We start from the raw sequence: 26,417 nt of genomic DNA, 5'->3' as shown, positions 1-26,417 counted from the left end.
AAGCAGGCATGCATGAGAATAAAAAAAGAGGCAAACTGAAACACAGTCAATGCATGTTTTGTGCTGCCGCTTTGAAAACTGCTAGTTGCACACCATCATCAATCTCATTAGTAGAAAGAAAACTCTCCTAATGCTGCCACATAACACACACTTTTCTAAATTCCTTATGCACATAGATACTAGGAGGTGCTCTACAAAACCAGTGAATTTTAAATGCATTAATACTAGAACAAAAAAAGTCTCTTTATTGTATTCATTCTTAGCAAATACACAGCAATATAGCATAGTTAAGACTCAGCTACATTTTCCCAATGCAGAGGAGTATTTCTTTAGAAATTCAAGTACAATAAAGTTAAAAGACATTATTTTATTTATAAAAGATTTACCTAATAATTTACCAACATAATCTGTCACGTTTTCTAAACATATTAGAAACGAAACGCAATGCCAGTAGACATTTTTCAATTAAGGAAAAGGGTGGAAAACACTTCAGGGAAGGAATACGGAGCATGGAAGTGACATACAATCAGGAAGTGGTGTGGTAGGCATCATATCGCAATGCAACATCTCTTATCTGTCAAAAAAGCAGAAAAGTCAACTTAATGCATCTAGAACTATACCCTGATAGAATCTATTAGTCTCCAGACCTATATTTTTGCCAGTATTTTTCATCTTTAGACATGATTTGAGGATTAAAACCTGTCCTTTCTTTCATCTTCAGGTTCACATATACTTCTCCATTTTTGTAGTTCCTGTGAATCATTTATCTTCCACACTTCAGCAAAGGACTTCAGCTTTTTTCTGGGGGAAAACAAGAAATTAATCAAAATATGGACACATTTTTAAATTAAGCACATCAAACTCCGAAAGCCCTATACTCATCTGCAAAATTCTATATGTGGTCAAAACCAGCAGTTTGCACAGCTCAAAACGTTACATGATCTTTAAGACTGTCAGTTAACACTTTCCAACATACGAATTCCAGCTCTAGGACAGTCAACAATTTAATTTTATAATTAACTTAAAATAACAGAAGCATGGACAAGGTGAAATAAAACACTAAGCAGAGTAAATCATTAAAAGAAATAAACAGTATTGTAGTTTGCCCCATTTAACTTCCACAATCCAGTTCCTATAAATTTGCACTTGAAGAGTCATAAAGGGGTAACACATTTTCAAAATAAATGAGTACATACATCCTTCCTATTTGCTTTTCTGTATTTTTCGATTTAATCGTGAATCATAAGGGCTGTAACAAAACCCAAGACACTTAAAATGGTTTAACACACGTTCCTGACAACAAAGATGTCAAGACCGGATGGAACTACCCAGTGGACTTTCTTAAATTACATGAAAGTAATTTTAAAAAATAAAGACAGGGCAGCTGGCCTGTGGGTATTGTGGCAGCAGCAGGTCTGAGTTTGATTCCCAAGATCGTGGTAACTTTTGTTTCCTACCATACCCATTTTTAAACTTGATACTGTCTCTTTTGGGAAGAAGATACAGAAAAATACTTCGATGCCTGGGTCACGTCATGGCAATAAGTGAAAACAAACAGGAATATAAAAAAAAGTATTTCTATAATGACCTGCATATGAGCACTGGAATAATTACGAATTACATAATACAATAATTTATGCACTATGAAATCATCAGACACATTTGATATTGTATTTTTGTTTTTTGCTGACTTGAGCTCCAAGTTTATATAGATGCATGAAGTTCCCTCCCAACTGCGTCCCAGAGGTCTACGACCAAGGAATAACCTGGTACAGGTCAACCCTGATGAATCAGCAGTTGCTGTGTGGCGGATGTCCCCTGTCCCTGACCCCCTGCATAGCACCGTCTGTCATTAAAGGGGGAGGCAAAAGTGTCAAGTGCCCACAGGGCAGGCTGGTCTGGCAGGCAGGACTGCAGCCTCAAGGTCACCTTTACCAACTGCTGTCAGAATTAAGTGCCACCTCCTCTTCTCACTCCCACCCTTTCCTTCTTCAGGCGGTAACGCCTGTTCACACGTAACATCAGGAAACTGAACTTGCTTTATAACAAGTAGAGAAAGAATGACCTTTTCAGCTGGATCAGATCCCTGACCTGGCCTGGTTTTTGGTCATGCTACAACCAGCTGTGGCACCATGGAGGGAAGGCCGGGAAGCAGCACCTCCAGGCTGCAGGAGATGGGCTGGGGGATGCTCCAGCCGGTCCTCCCAGGCAGGGGTGCTCAGGTAGCTCAGGGGGCAGCAGCCTGCAGTGCAGTGTGCAGTGCAGTGGCTTCCACCTTTCATGAAAACTCAGGATAAAGGACTCATGACAGCTTTAGATTAAGTATTTGTTCTTTTTCGCTTGAAGGCGGCAATAAAATTACATACTGAAAGCTAAAATACAGACAGGAGCTTACATGTACTCAAAAGTTGGTAAGTGGGACACAGTTAAGTCCCGTAATTAACGCTGCCCAGTGAGCCTTCAACTCTACCCTTCTATGGGCACTGTAAATCAGTCTTCTAACTACATTGTCACATACCATTTTTACTGCTCATGGGTCTTGCATGCAATTAACTCTTCTGTTTTGTTTTTTTTTTTTTAGCAATGGAGGCATGTTAGAGCTCTACTTGTGCCCTATCCAAGTAATACGCTAGCATGACTTTCACAGAACAAAGAAAGATAAACCAAAGGGATGCATTATATTGTTTCACATCTTAATTTCATTATATAGTAACTCTGGCCTTCCAGTTCATTCTCTCACCTTTCTGAAAAATAACTTTTTCATTATTTTAGTACCCCTACACATCCTATAACAGAATTAAGATATTGCTAGTAATCTGTTGTTTTACTTTTGTCAGTTATGGACTATTACAATTAATGTAACTACCACTTCTCTCATAAGCTGCCATGTATCTTCAAACAGAATATTTTTATTCTGCTTTCTTAAAAGGAGCTAAAATTGGCGTTAAGCACTAAGCACTATTCAGTTTCAGATTAACTGCCTGCACCTACAAATAATTAGTACTTAAAATTTTCTCATTATGAAATTACTCTGTCAGGATTAGTTACAGCCATCAGACAACAAAGATCCTCATTCCTAAAGGGATATTTGAATTTTGCTGACAGGACTATCACTGAAAATAACAACAACAAAGAATTCAGTGGAAATGAATATGAATACTAGCCCATACCTATTATCTAAACCGTGTACATAATGTTACAGGCTTTATAAAGATGATGCTATTTGATATACATGGGAATTTTTATAACTAGTCTCATATGTAAAGTACACATGCCCCTAAATAAAAATTGGTTATCATAAAAATACTACATCCCCAGACTTTCATTAAAATTTTGTGTATTTAGGGGGGCAATCAAAATACATTATAAATATTTTCAGGTTAAAACAGAAGAATATCTGCATTGCATTCTACACTATAGGATGTAAATACAATTTCAAGTTCCAAAGTAAATAATATACATCCTAAATTATATCTATTAGTAATTTCACTACCACTGGTGAGAGTAGAAGTAGGTATTAGAAGATAGTTATATTTCAAATCTCTTTTCCTGAAAAGAGTGAAAATATACACCTGAAAGAATACATTTTTTTTAGTATTTCCCACAAGAAAAGAAAAACCAGTCTATTCCTAATGTTAGCCCATGGTGCATTTAGTTTTTTCCAACCCTGTTTCAGAGGAAAGCAATCAACATCTGACATAATAGCTAACTATTTAAAATATACAGCTTTGATTGAAATGGATAGCACAATTTCGTGAACATTTTTTTTCAAAGTTTTCTTTCACTGCCTCTTCCCTGAAGGGTAGGAGGATATCTAAGTAGGTCTTACGGTATTTTTTAATGTACACTGTGTGAAAAGCTTTTCCATTAACAGCTAAAGTTTTGTTAGGGGGAAAAAGAAGCCCACCAAACCACAATTGTTCTGACCTTTTCACGTTCACTATTCTCTCCAACTCTTTTGATTTGTGAGCTGCTTTCTTCAAGATTTCTTCAGGAATATCTGCCAACTTGGCAACATTTAGCCCGTAACTCCTTGCAGAGACTCCTTTAGTTACTTGATAAAGAAAAGTGATGAATTCAGGATGCTCTTCACCTTCAGACCCTAAAAAAATAAGACCAAAATCAAAACCCCTCTATTATGTTAATAAAATGTAGTAGACCAAAGACCAAAATGGCAAAGATTGTGGTCTCATTATCATTCATGCCTCCTCTCCATTGATGAAATTCCATCGAAGAAATACAAAAGAAAAATGTTTTCTTGAGACCACGCATTTTACCTACCCATTGTGAGACTTAACTCTTTACTATACTTTACCTGGTCTCTTAGTAAGCAGATGCACGCGTGCGTGTGTGTGTGTGCGCGCAGAACTTAGAATCTTTGTATTTCAAATCGTTTAGTTATGCTGTAGCTGGGATATTGCATCTCACGTTTGCTGAGCATTGACAGAATAAAGCAAGTGTCAGTAATCCCACAATTACAAGTCCACAACTACAGCACAACAGAAAGTTGTGCCTGCCAGGAAGGAAGCTAGGAGCCACAGAAAATGCTCATGAAAAAACAAAGGTTAAGATGGTGGATGTTCTGTTAGGGATTCTTTCTACTCCATCACAGTAAGGTGGAAACATAAGAGCTATCATTATAAATCTGATGACTCCTTCCACTTCCCCTTTAGACGTCCGTGTTGCATCTCTGCACAACCCAGGCCTTGTGTAAAAAGCAGAAAAACTATGGGATCATTTACTGAGATTTATTTTTCTGTCTTAAAAATGGAAACAATGGAGATTTCCATAAATGCTGATGACTCAAGCTGATTTGATCTGAGTGGTCCAAGCCAGAGACTGCAAAAAACATGTCAAAAAACTCACCTTAAATAAAACAATTAAAATGTTAAGACATAAGGAGCTAAAGATATAGGCAGAGTAAGAAACATAAATGTGTTGTTGCTCACAGGCTGTGGTACTACACCTACTGCCTTTTGTAGCAAAACAGTGAAGACTACATATGGCTTGAAGGTTCAGGTCAACTAACCTGTAGAAATGCTCAAGCTGCACGTTGAAACACAAAGTATAGGGTTTCACGGACACAACAGTTAAGGAATAGTAAGTATTCATTTCAATCGCCTGAAAGTATCAGAGATGAACAGTTCAATTAATGAACTGTGTGAGAAAAGGACATGCTGATGCTCAGGAGAGCAATGCTCTTAACTAGGAACATCAGTGTGGCTAGAGAGTGCTCACCTAAACACCGTATTACTTTGAACTACCTGTGCTCAAAGCGAACACATATTTCACGGATCCCTGTTTCTAATATTAAACAGAATACAAAAGCTGAAATCTCCCTCTAGCCAAACTCTACATTTTTAAACTAACTTCACAAAAAAAAAAAAGTTAAAGTGGTAGATTATATATTTAAACACTGTTAGTGGCAAATACTAAAGTGGCCTGTCCTGATTAGTTTACGATGGAAGCAGATAATACAATATTAAGAATGAATTAGGGGGAAGTTTAATAGCAAATACCATGCCAATTCGTAAAAAAAATACCTAGGAATGGCTATTACTAGGCAAGGTGGGAAAAAGAGAATAAAAGCACAATTGTCAAGCACCTGATTAAACCTGATCCATCAAGAAAAAACAAAGAAAAAAAAGAAAAAAAAAAATCAAAGCCATCCGTATGGACTGAAATCCTACATCACAAATCCGTGGTAAGTTTGGAAGCCAGGTGAATAAAGGAGATCCAGTGGATAAACCCTATGTGGATTTTCAAAAAGCTTATGAGGAAGAGTCCTGCATCAAATGCTCTTCTGCAAACTAAGCAGCCATAACCCAAAAGGAAGACCTTTGCATTTGTAAATAATTGGTTAAAAGACAGGGAACAGATGGTAACTGTCAGTTCTATCCATGAAGGGTAATCATCACTGCAGCTAGACAGAGATGCTCAACACACCCATTATCAAACAAGAAAAAGAGCTAAGCAGTAAGCAGACAAACTTTACTGAAAATACTAATTCAGAGCAACGACAAGAAGAAAGGCTGTAACTCACCTGCTTGGTAAGACTAGAACTGAATGGAATTATGATAAGCAATCTACAAAATTACACATGGCATAGAAAGGACGAACAGAAATTAGTCCTCTGCCTCTTCTAATTCAAGAATTGGAACCACTAAGTGAAGGTACATGTTTCAAAAGAGTTTCAAAACAAACAAGAGGTGGCTCTTCACACAGTGCAGTGTTACATTTGGCTCCTTGACACAGCAGGACGAAGGTGCTAAAAGTACACAAGAATACTCAGGGAAACTAGACAAACTCGTTGAAATGAAATCCATTGAAGATACTAAAAAACACAACACACATCTAGCTCTTGAAGCCCCCCAAATAACAAATGTTTGCAGACAGTGAGATCTTTTAGAGAAAGAGTTGACATATGTTTGATCCCTAATCCCTCCTCCCTAATCCTTTCTATTTGCCTACTGTGAAAAGTTGGATACTGTGCTGGGTGAATATTTTATCTGGCCTAGCTCAGCCATGCTTATATGAAAGGTAAATGGTTGTTCAGTTTTCAAGCCCCCCAAAATGTGTGTATAGGCCGATACCATAGTGAGTCTGGATGTGTCACGTTCATGTTGAGGTTTAAATCACCGTAACAATTTTACAATTTCTGCCTATGCCTATAGTGCCAGAATCTCAGATGGACTTGTACTGTACCTTTTTGTTCAGCACTTTCCTCCTCATTCACCAAGAAAGCCATGTGGTAATTACCAACTTTTCCTGGATACACCTTCTCTAGCTCACAAACCGAGGGATAGTGAGTGACAAACAACGTCAGTGACTCCACCTACAATGAAATACACACATAAGAAGGTTTAGCTTTGCTTTTTTTTTTTTTTTTTTAAACACAGCAACACAGAACATATCCCTTTGCCCCCAGTTTAGACATGCCACATAGCTACAAGGAAATCACACCATGTCAAGTCAGCCTACAATAGTACAAGCTGAAAAAGCATCTACAAGCATGTCAGACTGAATACTTACATCTCTAATAAAATGTTCAAGTGTAGCATAAGCAATAGCGATTCCATCGTGTGTGCTAGTTCCTCTTCCCAATTCATCCAAAATAACTAGTGATCTTGAAGTTGCTTTTCTTATTATCTCAGCAGTATCTGTTAGTTCTTCCATAAAGGTACTTCGGCCTTTATAAATGTTGTCTGCTGCACCCATTCTGCATTGGGATACAAAACAAGTTAATTTATTAAGTTCAAATAAATGCCAGATCATGTTAGGGAAAAAAAAAACCATGATAATGATTTTGTTATAAATCTCTTGTTGCTGCTCCAAGCAGCACAGGAAAACTCATTCACCTCCCAGAACAAGCTACTGCATAGGAAAACAGCAACAACACCGCATGGCACAGACATGAGGGTATCTAAAAGAATGAAAGGTCCAGAGAGAACCACACGTACCATTAAATAAGGGCTTCCACATATTCCCCAAGAAAACAGGGTATACTGACCCTATGGGCAACTGGGAGAGGTTAGGCTCTAGGGACAGCAGAGATTTTTTTTCTGGGTCATCAGTAGTTGTGTCCCAGTGCAAATCCACAGACTGAAATCTCAGCATCCTATGCCAACAACAGGAATCAGGGAAAAAGAGGAGGTAGGCAAGGGGGTATTTCTCACCATGTAATTCTTCCACCTTGACAAACAGTACAAAGCAGCCTGCTTGTCCTTTAAAAAGGACCTTTAAAAAGACCAGTCAGCTCACAAGGATTCCAGCAAAGGCAGCTATGAAAATGAGTTCTGGTTGTGTAGTTTAGTTAGAACATCTAATTTGTATGTTTTTTAAGTGCTAACAACACCTGAAAGTATCAGGTATTAGCATTTCTATGTAGGGTAGACATTCAGAAGACCAGGTATGTATGCCCCTGAACAGATAACAGCAGTCGGACACACCCCCACAGACACACCCACAAATTCCTTCATGTTTCATACAAGTCTTTTAGCAGTCTTTCAGATTCATGCAACCTTCAATCCTCAAATTCTATCTCAAATTGTGAAACTGCCATTTTAATCTCAGAAATCTGTTGGTAATCCACCCTGTTTTTCTCTTCTTCTGCAGCTTTCTTTGCCAATTAATATGCTTTCTACCTAGAAGAAAGAGTATTTCCTTTTCCCATATATGCTTTTCAATTATATTAATCACATTAGAGTATCACTTCCAGGATAGGTTATCATTAGCTTGCCACTGCGTAGAGCTGTAAAAATGGATTTGTTCACTTTCATCAGACAATAATATAGCTGCATATAAACCACATCGATTTAAGGAAAACTGACTCATGGGCTTAGCATATTACATTTTCAAATATAACAGCTGGCCACAACAGTATTTAAAGCCAATCAAAACCTTTAAAGAGAATCCCAATATAGCTTTTTTTCTCTCAGTCTTTTGCTGCATAATTGCTTCTGTTGCCTACAGAACCACTAGCAAGATACTCATCATTTTATGAGGCTCTTGTGATTTTTACGACTAATTGACAACCAATAGCAAAAACTAGCAGGTTGGACCCAATACAACTATGATTTATATATATTCTCCGGTTCCTGCCCTGCATATTTTGTATGGTGGCATGCATAACTTCCCAATGTGCAAATCTTCAATTTTAAAGGAACTGATTTCGGTTGAAGATGGTTTGTCATTAAGTATGTGCTTACATACACACATAATAGGTATACTTCCACACACTTCAGAATAAAGGTCATTTGGCACATAAGCTAATTAAACTTTGCATGAATTTCACTGAATTAAATGTATAATTCAGGATATTGAGGCATTGTGAAATTTTATTAAGCCACTTACTACTGTAATCCTTTTAAATGCTGGGTTAAGTCTAACAAACGTATTACTGAATTTCTCACGGTGCCCCCAACACCCGCCAGACCCTTTTCTAGTTGCATTCAGCTATCATGTACTACTGTAAAAACAAACAAACCTCCTTTGTTGCAATATTGCACAGATCTACAGAGAACAACATAACTTAGATCTATTTTTAACACTATTAACTACAAGGAAGTTCACCAGAACAACAAATACTTTTTACGTCCAAAGAATCTCTGGTTCCATAATGGTCAACTTTAACCTTAGTTTCTGACCCTAAGATGATGATGATGATGGTGATGATGATTTTATCATTTTTATTTGGCTTTTTGTTAGAGGCACACCATGTAACAGGCTGGCTGTTCTGCACCTCTGAGTATTACATTAAGAATTCTTAGTTCTATTTGCAATCTCTTGGATTGCATCATTTCCATAGACCTCTCAAAATCATTTAGTCATTTTGCATCTAATTTGCATTCAAGAAAATAATTTTCAGGACTTCCTCACTAAATGCTCAAGATACAAAAAGAAATGAGTATTATTTTTCTCTTGTTGTTAAGAACAGCTGCAAAAGAACCCTCTCTTTTCAGTCTCTTAGAATGTTCAAATCCAACTCAGGCTTATCTATAGATTTTTTTAAAAAGTGTGTATAATGACATAAATACTCTTCAATATCACCCTTTGAAAAGGAGTAAAATTGTTCTTTCTACGTCTGTCCTTGACATTAGAAGAATCATATTGTTTTTTTAAACTTAGATGATAAGCAGTATTATCCCACAAGCAAGTAAGAGTAATTATTTTAATGTGGATGACTGCCTTTATAAAACTAACAGTTAATTTGTGGTAAGGCATTGCTCCTTCACTGTATGCTATATTATTACTATACCACAAAGTTTCTGAATCAAAACACTTACAGTTTAAACAATTGTTTTTCTTCCAAGTTTAAAAAGGCCTTAATAAATCCCACTAAACTTCTACAAGATTCAGCTGCTGCTTTGAATTTACATTTTAATGTAGCTTGACTCCTAAATGTTTTTATACATCAAAACATTAAACTTTTTCCTATAATATTCTGCCCACAAGGAACATGCAGACATCCAATGTGAGAAGTGCCTCTTTAGTGCTGGCAAGAGATCCATCACTCCTCAGCAAATGCAATTTGGCTGGAAACCACTCGTTATAATGTCTCTTTGACAGTCAACCAAATTTCATAAAATTAAAAGCTCTTCATCTTACAATGTTCAACACATTTATTATGTAAAGAAGAAGAAGAAGAAAAAAAAAAAGAAAAAAAAGAGGAGCCATTATCTCTTCTCAATGCCAGGTTTCAAGTGGTAAAGATTCCTGTCTATAGCCTCAGAAAAAACAACAGGGAGGCAATGTTTTAATATATAAATTTTTAGAGGGTTAGTTAGATGATACGCAGCAGTAGCTATCTTTATGTAAGCCAGCTAGCACTATATGCTTAACCTGTATGTGACCTGTATGTTACTAGAGAAAAAGATAGAGTGCCTTATTCTGCAGCAGGAACATTCAAATGGCTGGTTTTTTTAACCTGCTCTCCTGAGTCAACACACAGTACTGACCTTTTCCAATGCAAGCACTCATCATTCTGGGAAGGTAGGTATCCTATGATATTTTGTCCTACAAGGCTCTATAAATGTTGAGAATTCTTTTAATGATACAAGCTATGACACTAGTCAGAAACCACTAGAATTAAACAGCATAACGTTTTTCCTTGCATCTCAAGAATTTTTATATAGTCAGTATCCATTTAAACTTGCTCCCAATGGGCACAGACTAAATGTTGCTAATCTGTGTGGCTCTGCAAGTGGCCCCTGAACTCTGCTGCTTACAAGCTTTTCTAGACACGTGTGACAGCTTTAACAGCTATCCATGAAATAGGAGGAAATTTAATTTGAGGCCACTGAGCTCTTCTTGGAGCTCCTTCTCTGAGCATCCTGTTAGTACTTCTCTCAAAAAACCAAAGCGTCCTGAATAAGGGTACAGACCTGCAGACTTGATGGCTAACAGTGGCATACAAACAACAGAATAAATCAAGACATTGTTTTGGAGTGGAGTAGAGAGCCTGGAGAACTGCAGCTGCTCTATGCCAGCACTAGTCCCCAGAAGGTGAAAACATGTAGGTTAAACCAGAAATTGCCCTGGTATGACAGAAGGCAGTGAAAAAAACTAATCTCCCAAGCATAAAAATGAATCTGAGATAAAGAAGTTTCTATTTAAGGCTTTTTCCATGCTGCCTTTCAGAAGAAGTTACCCAACATGCTGTTGGTTGGTTACAAACTTAGGAGCACTGTGTGCATCTCAGGTATTTCATTATTCTTTTATGTCAGTGTGAATCCCTCACACTGCTTGTGAAAATGACCAAGCTGCCCAATCACTCCCAGTAGCAACAAAAAGCAATTACATTGCACTGAACAAATCCTAGAAAACAAGACTGCAGAACCATTCCCCTGAATCCCTATTTTCATACAGCTGTCAACATCCCGATGCTATTTAATTCCTTGTTTATAAAGTACTGAATGCTGAAAAAAAAGCTCAAATTAAATTTAAGATTTTTCACCTTGATTTTAGAAACATGCACTTGACTCTTAAAGTTCATCTGAAATACTTACTGGAGAAATGAAACCTAGTGCCTGTTACAGAAGAATAAACCTAGTTAGTATAGACTCTACACACTGCCTTTGCAGTTTTCAAGAGAAGGCATTCAGGTTTCCAGATATGGTTTGTCTTCCCAGGAATCAGAATTGAAGCCAGATTCCACCTCAGAACGTACTCAAGGCAGAATTATTTATTCATCAAGAACAATTAATAGTGAAAGAAAAATTATTTTTTCTCTGAAAGTATCTTAAATGTAACGTGTAGAATATGGCTTTCAACACCAACAACAAAGACCTTCTATGACTCAAAGAGAACACTGAGAAAAAAACAAATAAAATGAATTCCTAATATGACTATAGAAGTGCACTTGCTCCCTCTCACACAAACCCTTTCAAAATGTCATTTCAAATATTACTGCAATTGAACAGAGGTTACTTAAATTAAAATAACTAGTTTACAGGAAAAAAAAAAAAAAAAAGACGAAATGGGCTCTTGACTTAGAGTTTATCCCTTTTCTTCCATGGAACCTTTCTCTACAACATGTTTTTGATCAACAATGGGTAGTTAATATTTTTTTAAAAGATCTCATAACAACTGTTTCGTATCCTTTCATCTTTTGCAGAAAAAACTCCTCCCAGCTGAAGTTTCAGTTGGTTTCTGCAGAAAACAAATGGTCGCAGAAGTCTGGGTATTACCTGAAGATTGTGTTTATGGGAACAGAAAAACTTGATACTGATCCTGACATCAATGGAAGAACACAAGTGCAATTTTGTTTCAACACTTCAGTAAATCTCCCACTGAACTCAGTTACTGGCTGTCTATTAGGCATCTAGCAAACACTTACTGAGACTTCACGGGTTAAAAATCAAAAGTAGCTCGCAAACTGGTCTGCCAAGAAAATATGAACAGGCATCCTAAATGGAGCACTGGCAGGCTAAATACTGCATGTCCTCTCCTACTGCGGTCCCAGGAGCCCCAACACCTCTAACCAGAACAATCGTTCAGTTTTGCCCACAAAAGCCATTTGAAGCCCTGCGTATTTTAGAAACAATCAGACTAATAAGAATTTCACAGTGGACAGTGTAAAAGTAGCCCAACTTAAATGCTGTGACTTTGGCTACTTTCCATATACAATGAAAATTTATCAAGTAATTCTTTAGAAGAGAGCATCTGCAAATTTATAACAGTTCACTGGCAAGAAACTAATGCTTCACACACCCCCACAGAGTACTGGTAAATCACTTACTTCATTTCCATCAAGCTCTTACTGATTCAAGCCAAAAACTGACAATAAGAAAAATAATTTACAGAAACTGCAATTACAGAATTTTTAAAAAATAACTCATCCTAAGTATGACAGAAAGCATTGTTATCAGGATTGTTATTATTTTTGCATTAATCACGGGCAACTTCTACAAAGTAAATGTGTGCAAAGTTATGTGGGTGACAATGACAAGAAATCAGAAGATGCTCACAATACTAAGCTATTTACAGTCAACATGCACACACATGCTCAACCATTTCTACAACTGCTTATTTGCAAATTTTAAATGAAGTACCACCAATGGTATGTTACCCAATTTAGAAGAACAGTTGTTGAAAAGCCTGACAGAATGCACTACACATTTAATGTAAAATCCATTTTTATTTTGTAAATTATTGTAGACACAGGATATTCTCAGTCACTGAGAAATTAATGAAACTAGTAAAAGCTAACACCACTAGGGATACATATTTTGCATTATCCTGGAAACAAAATCAAGTCCAAAGCAATTTCAACACCCAGTTTCATGGTGTTTTTTACCATTTCCCCCCCCACTTTTCTACACCACTAAGTAACTGAAATAGCCAGAACAAGTAATCACTTAAATCCTCATTATCTTATAGACCTGGACAACAGAGGCATGCTGCACACACAAATACCTCAGTATATTAAAAGAAACATATCTAACAGGATTAGATTTCAAGATGTGAAGTGCATTGATTTTGTGCTAAAAGCCAGAGGAAAGAAAAACATCTATGGATCGCAGTGAACATTCAATATTTTAAAAGCTTCACCTCAACTGACAGAACAGGTAGGACTGAGTTCAGAAGACAAAATACTGGTTAGGTCAATACAGTAACTGAGTGACAAGTTATACCAATAACCTCTCATTCCTGATGTTTTGTAAAGTGACAGGAATTCAGTTCTTCCAAAAGCTTGTTACATTACCTAGTGAAGAACACCTGAGAAAGTTCTTTTCTGAAATTCAGCAATGATACCCTCAATAATATGAAAAACTCCTTAAAAATACTTGGTGCATCACCTGGAGCAAATACACCACTCACTGTGAAGATAATTCAGCCGATTTCTGGTTAATGCTAAAATTTTCCATCGTATTTTAAAACTCGTGTTCGAGTCTAAGTTCCATTTTCCGCAGCCCATGTTACTCGCAACCCTACAGCAGCTGGCTGACAGGGCATGAGGGCTGAGCTCTCAGAGTAGCGGGGTACTCACTAGAAGAACAAGGACACAATAGCAATACCTTAAATTCTGCATTCAAACGTGCAAAGGATTTTATACCTAATGTATCAATGGAATGCTTTCCACAGGTCCATCAACTCTGACATTTATTCAAACACAGAACTTAGCATTTTTTTTCTTGCCCTCAGCGAGAAAGTTATGATTTGTTCCGGTACCCAGCTACCAAACTGAGGGTTCTATTGCAGCTTCTCCTTCAGACCCAGTCATCTGCTGGCACAGGCAGCACATGCCAGAAGGCCAGTACGAGATGGAGAAGTTTATGAAAGCTCTACTAAGCAACCAAAGCTCCAAACACCTGCTTTTACCCTGACTTCTTTGCAGGAAACCATTAACACCGAATAAATGTTACTGATTGTCAAGAGACAGAGCAGATGAAGAGTACAATAATTTTGCTGAAGGATAGCTTAAAAACTTATCGGGTGTTTATTTGTGAACCATCAGTATTAGCCTGAAGAAGCAGAAAAAATGAAGACAAAGATAAACCCAACCCTAAAATACACAGACTTACTACTCTTGGATTCCAGCGAGGGAACTCAAGGTAATTAAGTTAATGTGCACATGTAGCTGAAGGATTGAGGCCAAGGGGGATTAAAAAGCAGAAACTATAGCAACAGACTAGGGACAATAGCTGAAGCATTCAGTGCAAGTGAACTTTTCCCCTTTAAACCTGTGGACACCAAAGAAAATCCAATTCAAATTGTGACTAGGTTAACTCATCGCATGGAAGAGTTTTAGAAAAGTAAATACCACCATTCAATGTAAGAGTTTCAACTTTGCTGTAAAATACCAAGTCAGCTTCACAGGCAAATTTTCTGTTCCCCCCCCCACCCCACCCCCCATTATGGTGAAAGCCTTTCAATCCCTCTCAGGAATATTGCAATATGCAGCACAAATTGTTTTACAGATCTCGCTGTATATAACCATCTTTTATTGACTTAATTTTTAAGCCTGATTTAAACCCCTGCAAACAAAACAGCTGTATTTACAGATGTTATGAAATGCCATGTATGTGAACCAAAGACTGTTTTGTTAAATATACTATTACACATATATGATATATACCTAACACTGCAAATGCAGAAGAAATTAAAACTTATTGTAAATTATTGTAAATGTAATTAAATTAGCTACAAAGATATCCATAGTATAGCTGAATTTATTTCTACAGAGCTACAGAACACTGTCAGAAATAGTTACAGTTCAAACATTATGATACATCCAACACATAACTTTTCTAGAAAAACAGAACAAAATAATTTTCAATTTAACAACACTAACCAAACCTTTACTTATTCTCTTCTTTTTCAAAAAGAACATCTCCATGTGATAAAAAATAGGTGCAATGTATTTAATACACTACTTCCCCCCCACCCCCCTTTTTTTCCCCTGACAACTGGGAATTATTTACCCCAGAGGTCTATTATATGACTGTAACCATAAATGAAAGGCTTAAGTAATTTCTGTTATTCTGGCAATAAACACAAATACAATTAAGCAAGAACAAAATGAAACAAATTACTCTGCCATAAGGAAATAATATTTCTGAATATTGCTTTTGGGTTCTTGACAACTAACAAGTTCTGTTTGACTGTCATTGTTGCTTCCCTGAGCAACACAAACAACACTTCTTTAGCATGTCAGTGTATAAAATTCCCATGTGGACTTGCCAGTCACTTGGGATTGCTTTGTATGAATGTCTCCCTTATTTTTCTGCACAATACATAAAGTAATGTGTATGGCAAAACCAGCAAGCATTACGACATATATATAAAATAAAGATTTGAAAAAGTACCTTTGCTTTTAAATTCTCTGACCCTTATCTTTCAGAGTCTACCCACATAGGCAAATTGAGATAATTTGGGTTTTTTCCAAAAGAAAATCTGAATGACTTTAAATACAAACATTTACTTTCAGATGTAAACAACTAAAAAAAGGTAAATACTAAATCTAACAAGACATCAACCAAAGTTCCGGCCAAAAGCAGGTAACGTACAGGCAAGTTGCTCTGCGGAGATAAACTGCTCCACAGTCTCACTTCAGCATTCAGTCTCCTGGTGATTCCTGTATTATACAGGACGCCTGCAGGCTGCCCTGCCAAACCCAACTGTCCTCTCAAGCGTAGAATTTCATAGCTTAAATTTTTATGATAAAGGTATGAAGAAGCTGACTAGCTGAATCTTCATGCCAGGTTTTGGGATTTAGCTGATATTTCTAGGACAGACAGGAAGACTAATCTTCATAATCCCACCCTGTAAGCCTCAAAGAAATCAATAAAGCTGAATAAAGCAATAAATGGAAGCAAGGAATTTTTTAGTTTGGTAACTGCCTTTTGAGTTAAGAACAGCAAAATTCACATGTGATATAAAAATGAGAGGCTATATGCTATTCTGGCAAAATACCGAAGAGCTTGTCATACAACAACTTAATATTACAAAGTACGTGAATACATAAAACCTATGCCAGTCCAGCTCAATGATCTAACTAAATTTGGAGGCTGTGGGCAGCACAAGAATTCTGAAACAGGCAGAGAAATCCTGAAATGGTAACAATGCAGTAACTTCAGGGCAAGATTTTTAATCAGCTTTAAAAAAAAAATAATAATCCTGATTATGTAATCTCTCATGTATAATTTCAAGTATAGTATAGTTTTTTTAAGATTTATCACAAAACAAACGTAGACCCTGCCTCAAGGGGCGAAAACAATACCATCATACTCAGCTCATAAGGGAATAGCAGTAAGAGGGTCAAGTCCATTTAAGACATAAGTCTGTCCTGCACACCAGTAACCATTTTAAAAGGTCACCAGCATGCTGCCCCTTCAGCAATCACAGTTAAATACGTAGAGCAGCTTTGGACAGAGGATGTCCACTTCTTTATCGTGTTTAGTGAAATCACAATGGAGGGAGAGACTTCTAGTGAAAAACACTTCTAAACCATTTTCAAACAAGTGAGTTCCTGGGCAGTCTCTTTGCAAATCTAGCTTATCTGTGAACTGAGCAATGCATCAGTGTCAAAGAATATAACAAGCTGCATTCTGGTCAAAGTGCTCTCTTTTTCAACCTTGGTTTGCCTATTGCTGTGCAAGTTGCACCTTTTCTGCAGCAAAGCTCTGAAATAATGCAGCTCGTTACTTATTTGTTACTTCAAATACAAAACTCTTCCCCCTCTGTCCTACTCCTGTGCAGTTCGCTTCTACAGATCAATGGGTAAAATTGGAAATGAAATTAAGTGCAACGTTATTTGCCTAGTCACAAAATGCTGGGAAGTATTCTGCCACCAGCAGTTAGACCAATGGCACATTCATCTCCATTAATATATACAAGCACTATCTTGCTTTTATTCCTAAGTGATTTACCTCAGATTTAATTTATTGTGAAAAGCACTTGGAAAACTTCTTCCCAATTTCCATTCCAACAGAAACATCTCTTTTTCCTGCTTCGCATACCATTCCATCCTGTGCTTTCTGATTTTCTCAAGATTTCTTACATGTACTCTTAAAAAGCTTGAAACGTTTTAATCTGTTAAAATAGACCATGCAATTTCAAATATATTTCAAATTTTAATGATGGTAACCATTTCAATGAAGCAAACAAAAAATAAATAGAAACATCCAAAACTGACTGTCCAAATGTTTGCAGGTATTAACACAATATTTGCTTTCCATCATGATTATTAATCACAGTAAAATTTGTAATGATGCCATAAGTACAAGCATTTTATCTGGCTAAAAAAAAATTGTCTAGAAAGAAGACAGCGAGGTTTGTCTACTAGTTTCTTTCAGCTCCACACACTTGACAAAACAGTAATATGAGTTTGTCAGGTTGTCAGAATTAAATAGCTGTTAAAGTATTTAGGCAGGTATATCTCTATTGTAAGACTCAACCTTTTTGAAAGTCAATTCCACCATTTAGAGATCAGACAAACAGACACTTTGAATAAAACATACAGAAGGAATTATATGGCATGTTTGATGCACAGCCTTTAAGGACTGTGGACTAATAAAGGGCTGAGTTTTCTTGTGTTTTTCAGTTTACTCTGACGACATCCTTCACCCCTAAGCTGTCCTCTAAGCTTTAACAGCATTTCTTTCCAGATTATCATGTTTTGTCTTCTAGACCATGCCAAAACAAGGCAAGCATTGGGGACCTTAAAACAACTCAAGGTGTTCCTAAAGGTCCCTTATATCAAAAGTAAGAATTTGCTACACCTGGACACAGTTCTGCCTTTGTAATATATACTTGTAGGTGGAATAAACTTGTACTTCTCCTGCACAGGAGAGCAATATGACAGTCAGAAGCTGACTTCAGTTCGCTTTTTTACCTTGGCAGAGGAATAGCCACGCTCTGCTGTGCACAGTGAAGAGGACCTGACAGAAAGAATGTATTATGTACACTCTCCTGAGCCCTCCACATCTCAAGTCTGTGCTCTTCAGCTCGTGATCATGCCATCGACAATACATGACAAGGAAAAACCCAACCAAACAAAAACCCAAATATCGTATGCTGATGGGAAAAGCCCTCTCGCGCATACCCTGTAGAAATAGACACCTGCAGTCCTTGCAGGTGTTATGAGAAGCAGGCCAAGGGCTCCATGTATCCTGCATTCCCACACAAGCCTACAGAGGCACAGCCACAAACTTCCCCTATTTTCTGGCCCATAAATTCTCTTTTAGGTGACAACAATGAAGGCAGAGAAATAATATGAGTGAAAGCATCCGCAACGGCTGTAGTAACTCACACCAGAAACATCACTTTGGGGTACTCAAATGTCATTTCCTCTTCCATCTTTGTGGACCCAACTGCACATGACTGACATGGGTCTTTCTGCTCACAGGATGATGGAAATGAGAAGTACCGGTCACATCAGCCACGCAGGCATTCAAATACTGCTTTTTTTTTGATATAACATCAAGCCCTCTGCCATGTGAGTGTGCACCACTCACAAATTTAAGTGGAATGGGCCACATATGAGCTTTGCAGATTTCAGGATCAGTCGAAGGTACTACCTGAGCAGTAGCAGAGCAAGTGTTGACAGGCAGCAAGGGGAGTACAGCCACCAGCTGGCAGAACAGCACAACAGAGTTACCCACATGGACAGACTCTGTGATGAAATGTCCCGGCCTTTAAAGCAGCTTCCTACTGACTAAGAGAAACTTAATCTCATCAGTGTCACCATGTTAAGCCAGGCAGAGGGTTAAAAAACGCCATGTCTTCTTTAAACTGGAATGCACAATGTAATTATGCTGATGCGTAGAGGGTTGAAACGTGCATGGTCACTTTGTCCAAAGAACTGAGAAGACAGAAGGAGCTTGCTTTCCTTGCACTGTTCTGTTTCTTAGAAGAAAAAGAAGGATTATCTGGTGGACACTGCTGGCGTGCCTCTAAGACAGTGTGTCCCTCTGCCACAAGAAAACAGGCTCAGCTGGGATAAAAGCACCAGGCTGGAGTGAGGTGCTGGTCTGGGACTGATCGGTACCCTATGGAAAACCAAGTAATGCATGCACAAGGGATGTCTTTGCAAAGGCAGGTAGAGCCTGTTTGTAGATGTTTTCTTAGACTCTAGAAAGACTGGACAGGTGAGAGGTTGCGTAGAGTCTCCTGAACTGTGTCACCACATGCAACAGCTGTGAGGACATAGCCGACACACACATGGATACATCCTCAACTGAAATCTTCAATAGCAGGAGGTGACCTTCGGTTGGCAAGTCTCTCAGTAGCGTTGTGGTCCCTTGCAGCAATCAAAGTTCCTTCCCTTTACTGAATCTATCGATCAACTGAGAATTGTCACTCCTTGGCAAGGTATGTGGCTGGAGCTGGATCTTGGCTAGTGGACTTGAAATAAAATGACCCACCTAAGGTCAGTGGTGAGGGGGGTGAAACTCCCTCATTATTTCAGTGCTGGATAAGGCTGGCAGTTCTTGACCAGTGTAGAAAACACTCTTTCCTTTCCTCCGCCTTCTCCCTCTCCTTATAGACCCAGAGATCACAAAAGCTGACAGCAGTTTCCTGTGTATGAAAAGCAATGAGGTAGGTCTCTGCACGGGGATCAGAAGACTGCCTTCAAAGACACCTTCAAGAAGCACTGCCTGAACCTGATGCTCTCTTTCTGTTTCCATACCTGGGAATGCAAACAGACCACATGCATGCCAGGCACACATGCAAGTACCTCAGCAGGACACAGATTCTGCTGAATCAATGAGAAGCATCAGGTCATTGTATGAACAACTATTACACATGTTCTAAATCATTACACAAGGAAGACAGACAAGAAGAAAATACCAAAAGAACTATGCAGCTTGAGCCGTAGAACAGACAGATGCAGGATTATGCTTGTGGCCATGTCTATCTGAAAGACCCTGTATACAGACATGTAATACAAGCTGGAACAACAAAACCATCCCTCCCTACTCAAGGTGAGCAACCACCATCTGTTTTCACAATGTTTTCAGATATACAGTGGAACCTGAACTGAGTATGTCCTAAGTATAGACTCGGCAATGAGGAATGTCCTCCATGTTAAAAATACATTTCAGTTATCTGTTACAAGGATAAAATGTAGGACAAAGATCTGTACGCCTAAGTACAGATGATCTGATGTGCAGAGCCTATACCAAGAGAATTGCCTTCAAGTGCAGGCAACTGCATGTCTTACATAAAGCGAAATATACACTCTTAAGACAACTGAAACTCTGTATTTCTTTGCCATCATGAGGATTAAAGACATGCTGAGAATCTGTAAACAGCAAGATAACTCTTTTGAGAGAGACAAAGTGCATGACAGGATCATCTACATGCATCTTACTAATGCTTCTATTTACTCTTTTAACTTCTAAGCATGCAGCACATAACCTGCAAGAGTCAAATGCAATTGAAACATGGTGCGTCGTAGTTCAGACAACTGAAACTGCACCTTTAACAGTATGCCCAATTCAGCTGATGGTGTAAAACCTCACTGGACAATGTATGACACCATAGTGTGACTTAGGTCTGAACAGTGAAGTAAGTGAAATAGCTTTTATTTCAACACAAGAAGAGAAAGCCAGGCAGGTAAGTGCTCTAATAAGGAATTTCTTGTTTGCCCCTTTACCGTCACCTAGAGTTGGTAGGAGTTCACAGAATCACAGAACGGTTGGGATTGGAAGGGACTTCTGGAGGTCATTTAGTCCAACCTCCTGCTAAAGCAGGTTCACCTAGAGCAGGCTGTACAGGATCAAGTCCAGATGGGTTTTGAGTATCTCCAGAAGAGACTCCACAACCTCTTATGAGTTTGTCGTCTTCACAATATTCTTACTAATGGTAGCTTGTGATTTCCATAAATTAACATCTAAAATCTTGAATACAGGCATTTGGTATTTGAACTATTAATTAGCTTATCTGAACATATTTTACCTTCAAAACGTTACAACGTTCTCTCTGTTTTGAAAATTGATGCTCATGAAGAGCTACTGGTGGCATATAGGAAGTAGGCTGAAGTTTTCTAGCTGTAAGAAATTAAGAGGTAAGTAGGACCTCTTTAAAGGTCAGCTTTCTTCAGCAGCTAAACATCACCTCTTATGAACGCATGATTAGGTCAACAGAATTTCTTTCATTAGTTCCTCCATATGTACATGTCCACATGCTTGCTTTGTCTTTCTTACACCAACACGCAGAGAAACATTATATTAATTTCAATATCTGAATAACTATATTAGAAGGACTAATACAAACTGAAGGTTAATTTAAAGCAAAAATTGAACCCATTTACTGCAGGGAGAAACTTGGATGAGAATTTTCAAGCATCAGAGGATTAAATACTCAAATCCCATTCAAAGTTAATATATGGCTGCTGACCTTTCCAAAACTCTTCTAAAAGCCTTAAATATAATGGCACTGATTAAGTTAAATTCTTTAAGCAAAGGTTGCATGGAAACATTACCTCTTATTGGAGAAGGGGAAAAAAAAAAAGAAGAAGAAAATATCAGTATCAAAGAATTATCTCAAAATATTGTCTCCTTCATACTACATAGATATCCCTTAAATAATGGGCACAGCATGCAGTCTGAAAAATAGTAACTTTTTTGTACAAGAATGGTTTACACATACTCATGAAAGAAAATTTTAAGTATGGAAATTCAAGTGAGAAATTTATACAAACACTTTAATAACAGAATATAGACTTGTACTCTAAAAATAGCTTTAAATAAAAATACAGAAATATGGAGAATAATTTAGTGTCTTTTCAGTCTGATGTTATGAAGCTGGAGCCACCTCATGATAAAGCAAACTTTTTACTTATTTTACAACCCCTAGCACTCCCTTCTCAGGATTAGGAAAAAAGCATAGCAATGGAAATAGCAAGGCTGGTTTTACATGTAAGAAATGGTAAGATTTGGGAGAATCTATAGAAGCAATCAGAGAGACTTCCTTAACAAGTGTAACACACAAGCAGGGTACTGGCGGAAATTAGCCCCCAACCCCCCCCCCCCAAGTTTTCCATGTACAGAGTTCTAAAAGCGTATTGTCTGGGCTTAGGGGCATTATGCAGTGGAAGAATCTCTCTCTTTCCCCTCTTTTGGATGAAAATATCAACTCTACTATGAAATGTCTGGACTAGCCTTAGCACTGTGTTCTGTCTATACACCCAGTAATGAAGATGGATCATTCCTATTTTCACTGTACCTGTAAGCAATACAGTTCCTTTCACACCTTTAAAAACGTTTAATATAATGCAGTATTTAAAGTCAATTTAGAGAAGCTATAATACATAAATACTAAATATATCCAAAGGAATAACCATAGTAGCAACCTTTCAATTTCCATGGAAACCCTACTTAGAACACAAGATACAAATCCTAGACAAATGTTAATCTCTTAAACCTATATAAATTCAACACTTTGAAGATGCCATCTACAAACAAAAGAAGCTGCAGTATAAAGCACCAATATTAAAAAAATTTAGTAAGCAGCAGAACTGTTGGTGTTCCTGATGCACAGAACTCCTCAGAGTCAGCCTGTAAAGCATCCCTCACAGCAGGGGTGCTACGCTAATAGCAGCATCTAGAAAACAACACACCATGGCAGTGATGAAAATAACTTGGAAACGGACATCTTCCCATGCAATGTTTTTAAAAGATTAAAAATATACCCAAGTTATCAACAAAAAAAATCCTGTTTTCCAGCAAAAGACTTGCGCCCTGGGGTGGCAGTACAGAAAGGAATAGCTGTTATCCTAATTTTAAAAAAACAAACACACACACACAACTGAAGACAACCCCCAAAACAAAACACAGAAGAAGAAAACAAAACAAAAAAGTCAAACTGGGGACAAGTCAAGAGAAATTCTACCACCTCTTCAAGCTCATTCCCTACCAGAGGAGAGCTCTTGACCAAAGCTGAGGCTTCAGAAATGTACGCTCAACCAGACAGAGCATTAAAGAAACAATGTAGGACATAACATGTGGCTGCTGAATTTGTTGTTTCTCTCCTCCAACCAGGCATTAAAAACTATTACAAGGATAATTTCCTAGGGCTAAAAAATACCCTGACTATAACACCACATTAACCTGGCCTGACAGTCTTAGGTACTTTAAGACCTTTCCCAGAACCCTACAAAACCTCCAACCAAACAAAAAACCCCAAACAACAACAAAACACACAAAAAAACCCCCCAAAATAGAGGCGCCTAATTACTGGACAGTATCTGTACACCTTCAGCGTCCGAGCTGAAGAATCTAGTAATCTATTCTTTTTCCCACTGGAGAGACTTTGATTATTTGGAGAATATGAAGTAGGAGTTAGGCAAAGACCAGACCAGGCAGTGAAAACCACTTCGTGGCTAGTGACAATCAAATACAGCAGGACAGAAAAGACCTCACCTACTAGGGGTCATTACTTAGATGTCATTACTTAGAGATGCACAGCAAGGAACACCCCCATACTCCACAGGCTGAAGCAAAATTATGATGCAATTACTCTCCTAAACATTTCTACTGGAAGAAAAGCGACAACTGGGTCAAAATTTAATATCCTGGAAGAACATCACAAATGGCTAATGCCTATTCCAACAGTACAATCGATTGCTCAAATTACACTACACAGAAGACAGAAGTTTAAACAGATGCACATACAAGCAGTTTCACTGAAAATCTTTCACAATTTGAAATGACCATCCTAGATTTCTCAAGGAATGCAATACATAAACTCAGGGTTTCTTTCTTCCTCTTAACCATTTAACTAAATATTAACTAATTATTAGCTAATTACTATTAATATTAACTAAAGAAAAAGGGGAAAAACCAGATGGATAATCCTTGTTAATACTGGATTATTTAATACAAAATCTTACTGAATTATAAAATACAGATGTTTTGACTACTGATAATCTTTAAAAATTAATCAGCATTATCTTAAAAATGAGGCTGAGTGAAACAAACTGCCATTATTTGTTCTTTAAAAGACATCAAGTAAAGTGTGCTCATGACTGATAGTGCAGGAAGGATAGTAAGCATAGAATATACACAGTCCAAAATTCTCAAATATTGTGAGTATATAAAATATACTGCACAGTAGAAACTGTAACATGATTTTTAGAGGTGACAGCACTCATTTTAGGTCAAACATCATCTGGCTATCACCAAGCAGAGTAAATTTGGCTGAGATGTCCGTTCAGGCAGATGAATTTAGATAACTAGATCTTAATCAAGACAGACACATTAACATTCTCATTCTCATCCTTTAAAGATTCAAAGATTCCAAAACAAGTACTATAGCTTACCAGAAAATCAGAATAAAAACATGTTGATGTTTTGATATGACTGATGCAGATACTTAACATGAAAAAGGAAGTTTCACATACAAATTCTAATGTCCTAACTGAAAAATGAAATTACGCTTTGATACACACACACACACACACCCTGCCACAATAACATTTTCAGAAACTTAACAGCAAGTTTTTAAAGATTACCTGGTAAAAATACCATCCACGATACCAATTGTTGACTCCTCTGCAGGAACGTAAGAGCCAATCTGTGCCATGACTGTGATCAATGCAACTTGCTTTATATAGGAGCTCTTTCCTCCCATGTTGGGTCCAGTTATTATCATGACCCTTTCACCATCTCCCTGCAAACACAAAATAGTGGTCAAATATGTTGTCCTGCACATGGTGCTTTCATAAGTCTAGTGTGTGTGCTTAGAGGGATACAGGACAAGTCCTTAGGATTAAAGTTTCAGTTTCTAGGTGAACAGCTACTTTAATTCTTGGAGTTCATCACATTCAGTTTTTAAGACATTATGAAATCTGAGACTGAGAAACCTTTCTGAGATCTCTCCAGGCTGGTGAGAGAAAAGCATCATCATCAACTTCCATTACTTCTGAGCAAAAGGGACAGTGAGGGGGAACCTTCCCTTTTTCCACCAAGGAGCCATAAGAGCACTCCAAGAACTCTCTGTGTAGTTTTCTTTGGAGAAAGGTCAAAAATCGTCAGCTTTCAGCATAGCCAGTGCTGTCCTGATTTGGTTGTGATCTGGATTCCTCTCCAGCTAAAGAGTTCTCATTGCCAAATGGGAAGAAGATATGGCAGACAAAGAGCTGATCTACATTTTACACCCATTCATAACTGCTTGCCTTAGTACAACATAAGCACATTCAGACAGACTGGCTACAACACAAAATCAAGACATCGATGAGTTTGGCAATACCTGACTGCAACACAGATATTGTGAGCAGACTGTATCCAGTCTCTGATGGATCAGTGTGCATAACCCTGAAATCCTATGGAAAATGAAATCAGATGCAAGAGGTCATCTCGGCTGTAAGACTCTCTACAGTACTGATACGTGCCTATGGCTTCAGAATAAAACTGTCTTCCTCAGGCGTAAGACAATTGCTAATACAAAGTTAAAACTCATCAATGAATCTATAAAGCTTTCTCACAGTATGAATCAAGACCAAGATTCTTAGTCCTTAAATTACGCAAGGACTTCAGACAACTAGATTTTTCCCTTCTACTGGATGCACGTTATGAAATCCAACAACCAATGAATTAACCAAAAGTCAACATATTCCATTGCCCCATGGGAGGGACATGGAAGAAAGGACAAGCTGTGCATAAATGAACATTAGCCATGCTACTTAGGAAACTTGGAAATGATCAGGCACTGTGACAACAACAACGATGTCCACAGAATAAACTTCACAATCTTTACAGATCCAATTTTAAATCAGTAGTTCATTCTGTTAATAGGGAGGCAAGCAAAATTCAGATAGGACTGTCACTTAGGTCATACTCCAGATCACACAGAACATACATGCAATCAGTACTTATTATATGTAAAAAACTGTCTAGCTTTTGCAAAGAAAATCTATCCATAAGGAAGCTGCAGTGAAGTTAAAAACCAGAAAACGCCATTATCAGGAA

The 26,417-nt window shown here is 37.7% G+C and overlaps 1 protein-coding gene across 4 annotated transcripts in view; it reads right to left on the bottom strand.

Moving 5' to 3' along the window:
• Positions 1-218: 218 nt before the first annotated feature.
• Positions 219-26,417, bottom strand: part of MSH3 (mutS homolog 3) — a 113,134-nt gene continuing 86,935 nt past the window's right edge. For all 4 annotated transcript variants that reach the window (XM_056323951.1, XM_056323950.1, XM_056323949.1 and 1 more), the window contains 5 exons: positions 24,962-25,119; positions 7,033-7,219; positions 6,706-6,835; positions 3,928-4,102; positions 219-801 (listed from right to left, as the gene is read on the bottom strand). In XM_056323951.1, coding sequence (XP_056179926.1) covers positions 693-801; positions 3,928-4,102; positions 6,706-6,835; positions 7,033-7,219; positions 24,962-25,119 — 759 coding nt within the window. In that variant the 3' untranslated portion in view covers positions 219-692. The remainder of the gene's footprint in view (positions 802-3,927; positions 4,103-6,705; positions 6,836-7,032; positions 7,220-24,961; positions 25,120-26,417) is intronic.

The sequence above is a fragment of the Falco biarmicus genome, chromosome Z (genome assembly GCF_023638135.1).
Source record: "Falco biarmicus isolate bFalBia1 chromosome Z, bFalBia1.pri, whole genome shotgun sequence".
NCBI classification, from domain to species: Eukaryota; Metazoa; Chordata; class Aves; order Falconiformes; family Falconidae; genus Falco; species Falco biarmicus.
Note: the sequence above shows the minus strand (reverse complement) of the source record. Positions and strands in the feature narration are given on the sequence as shown.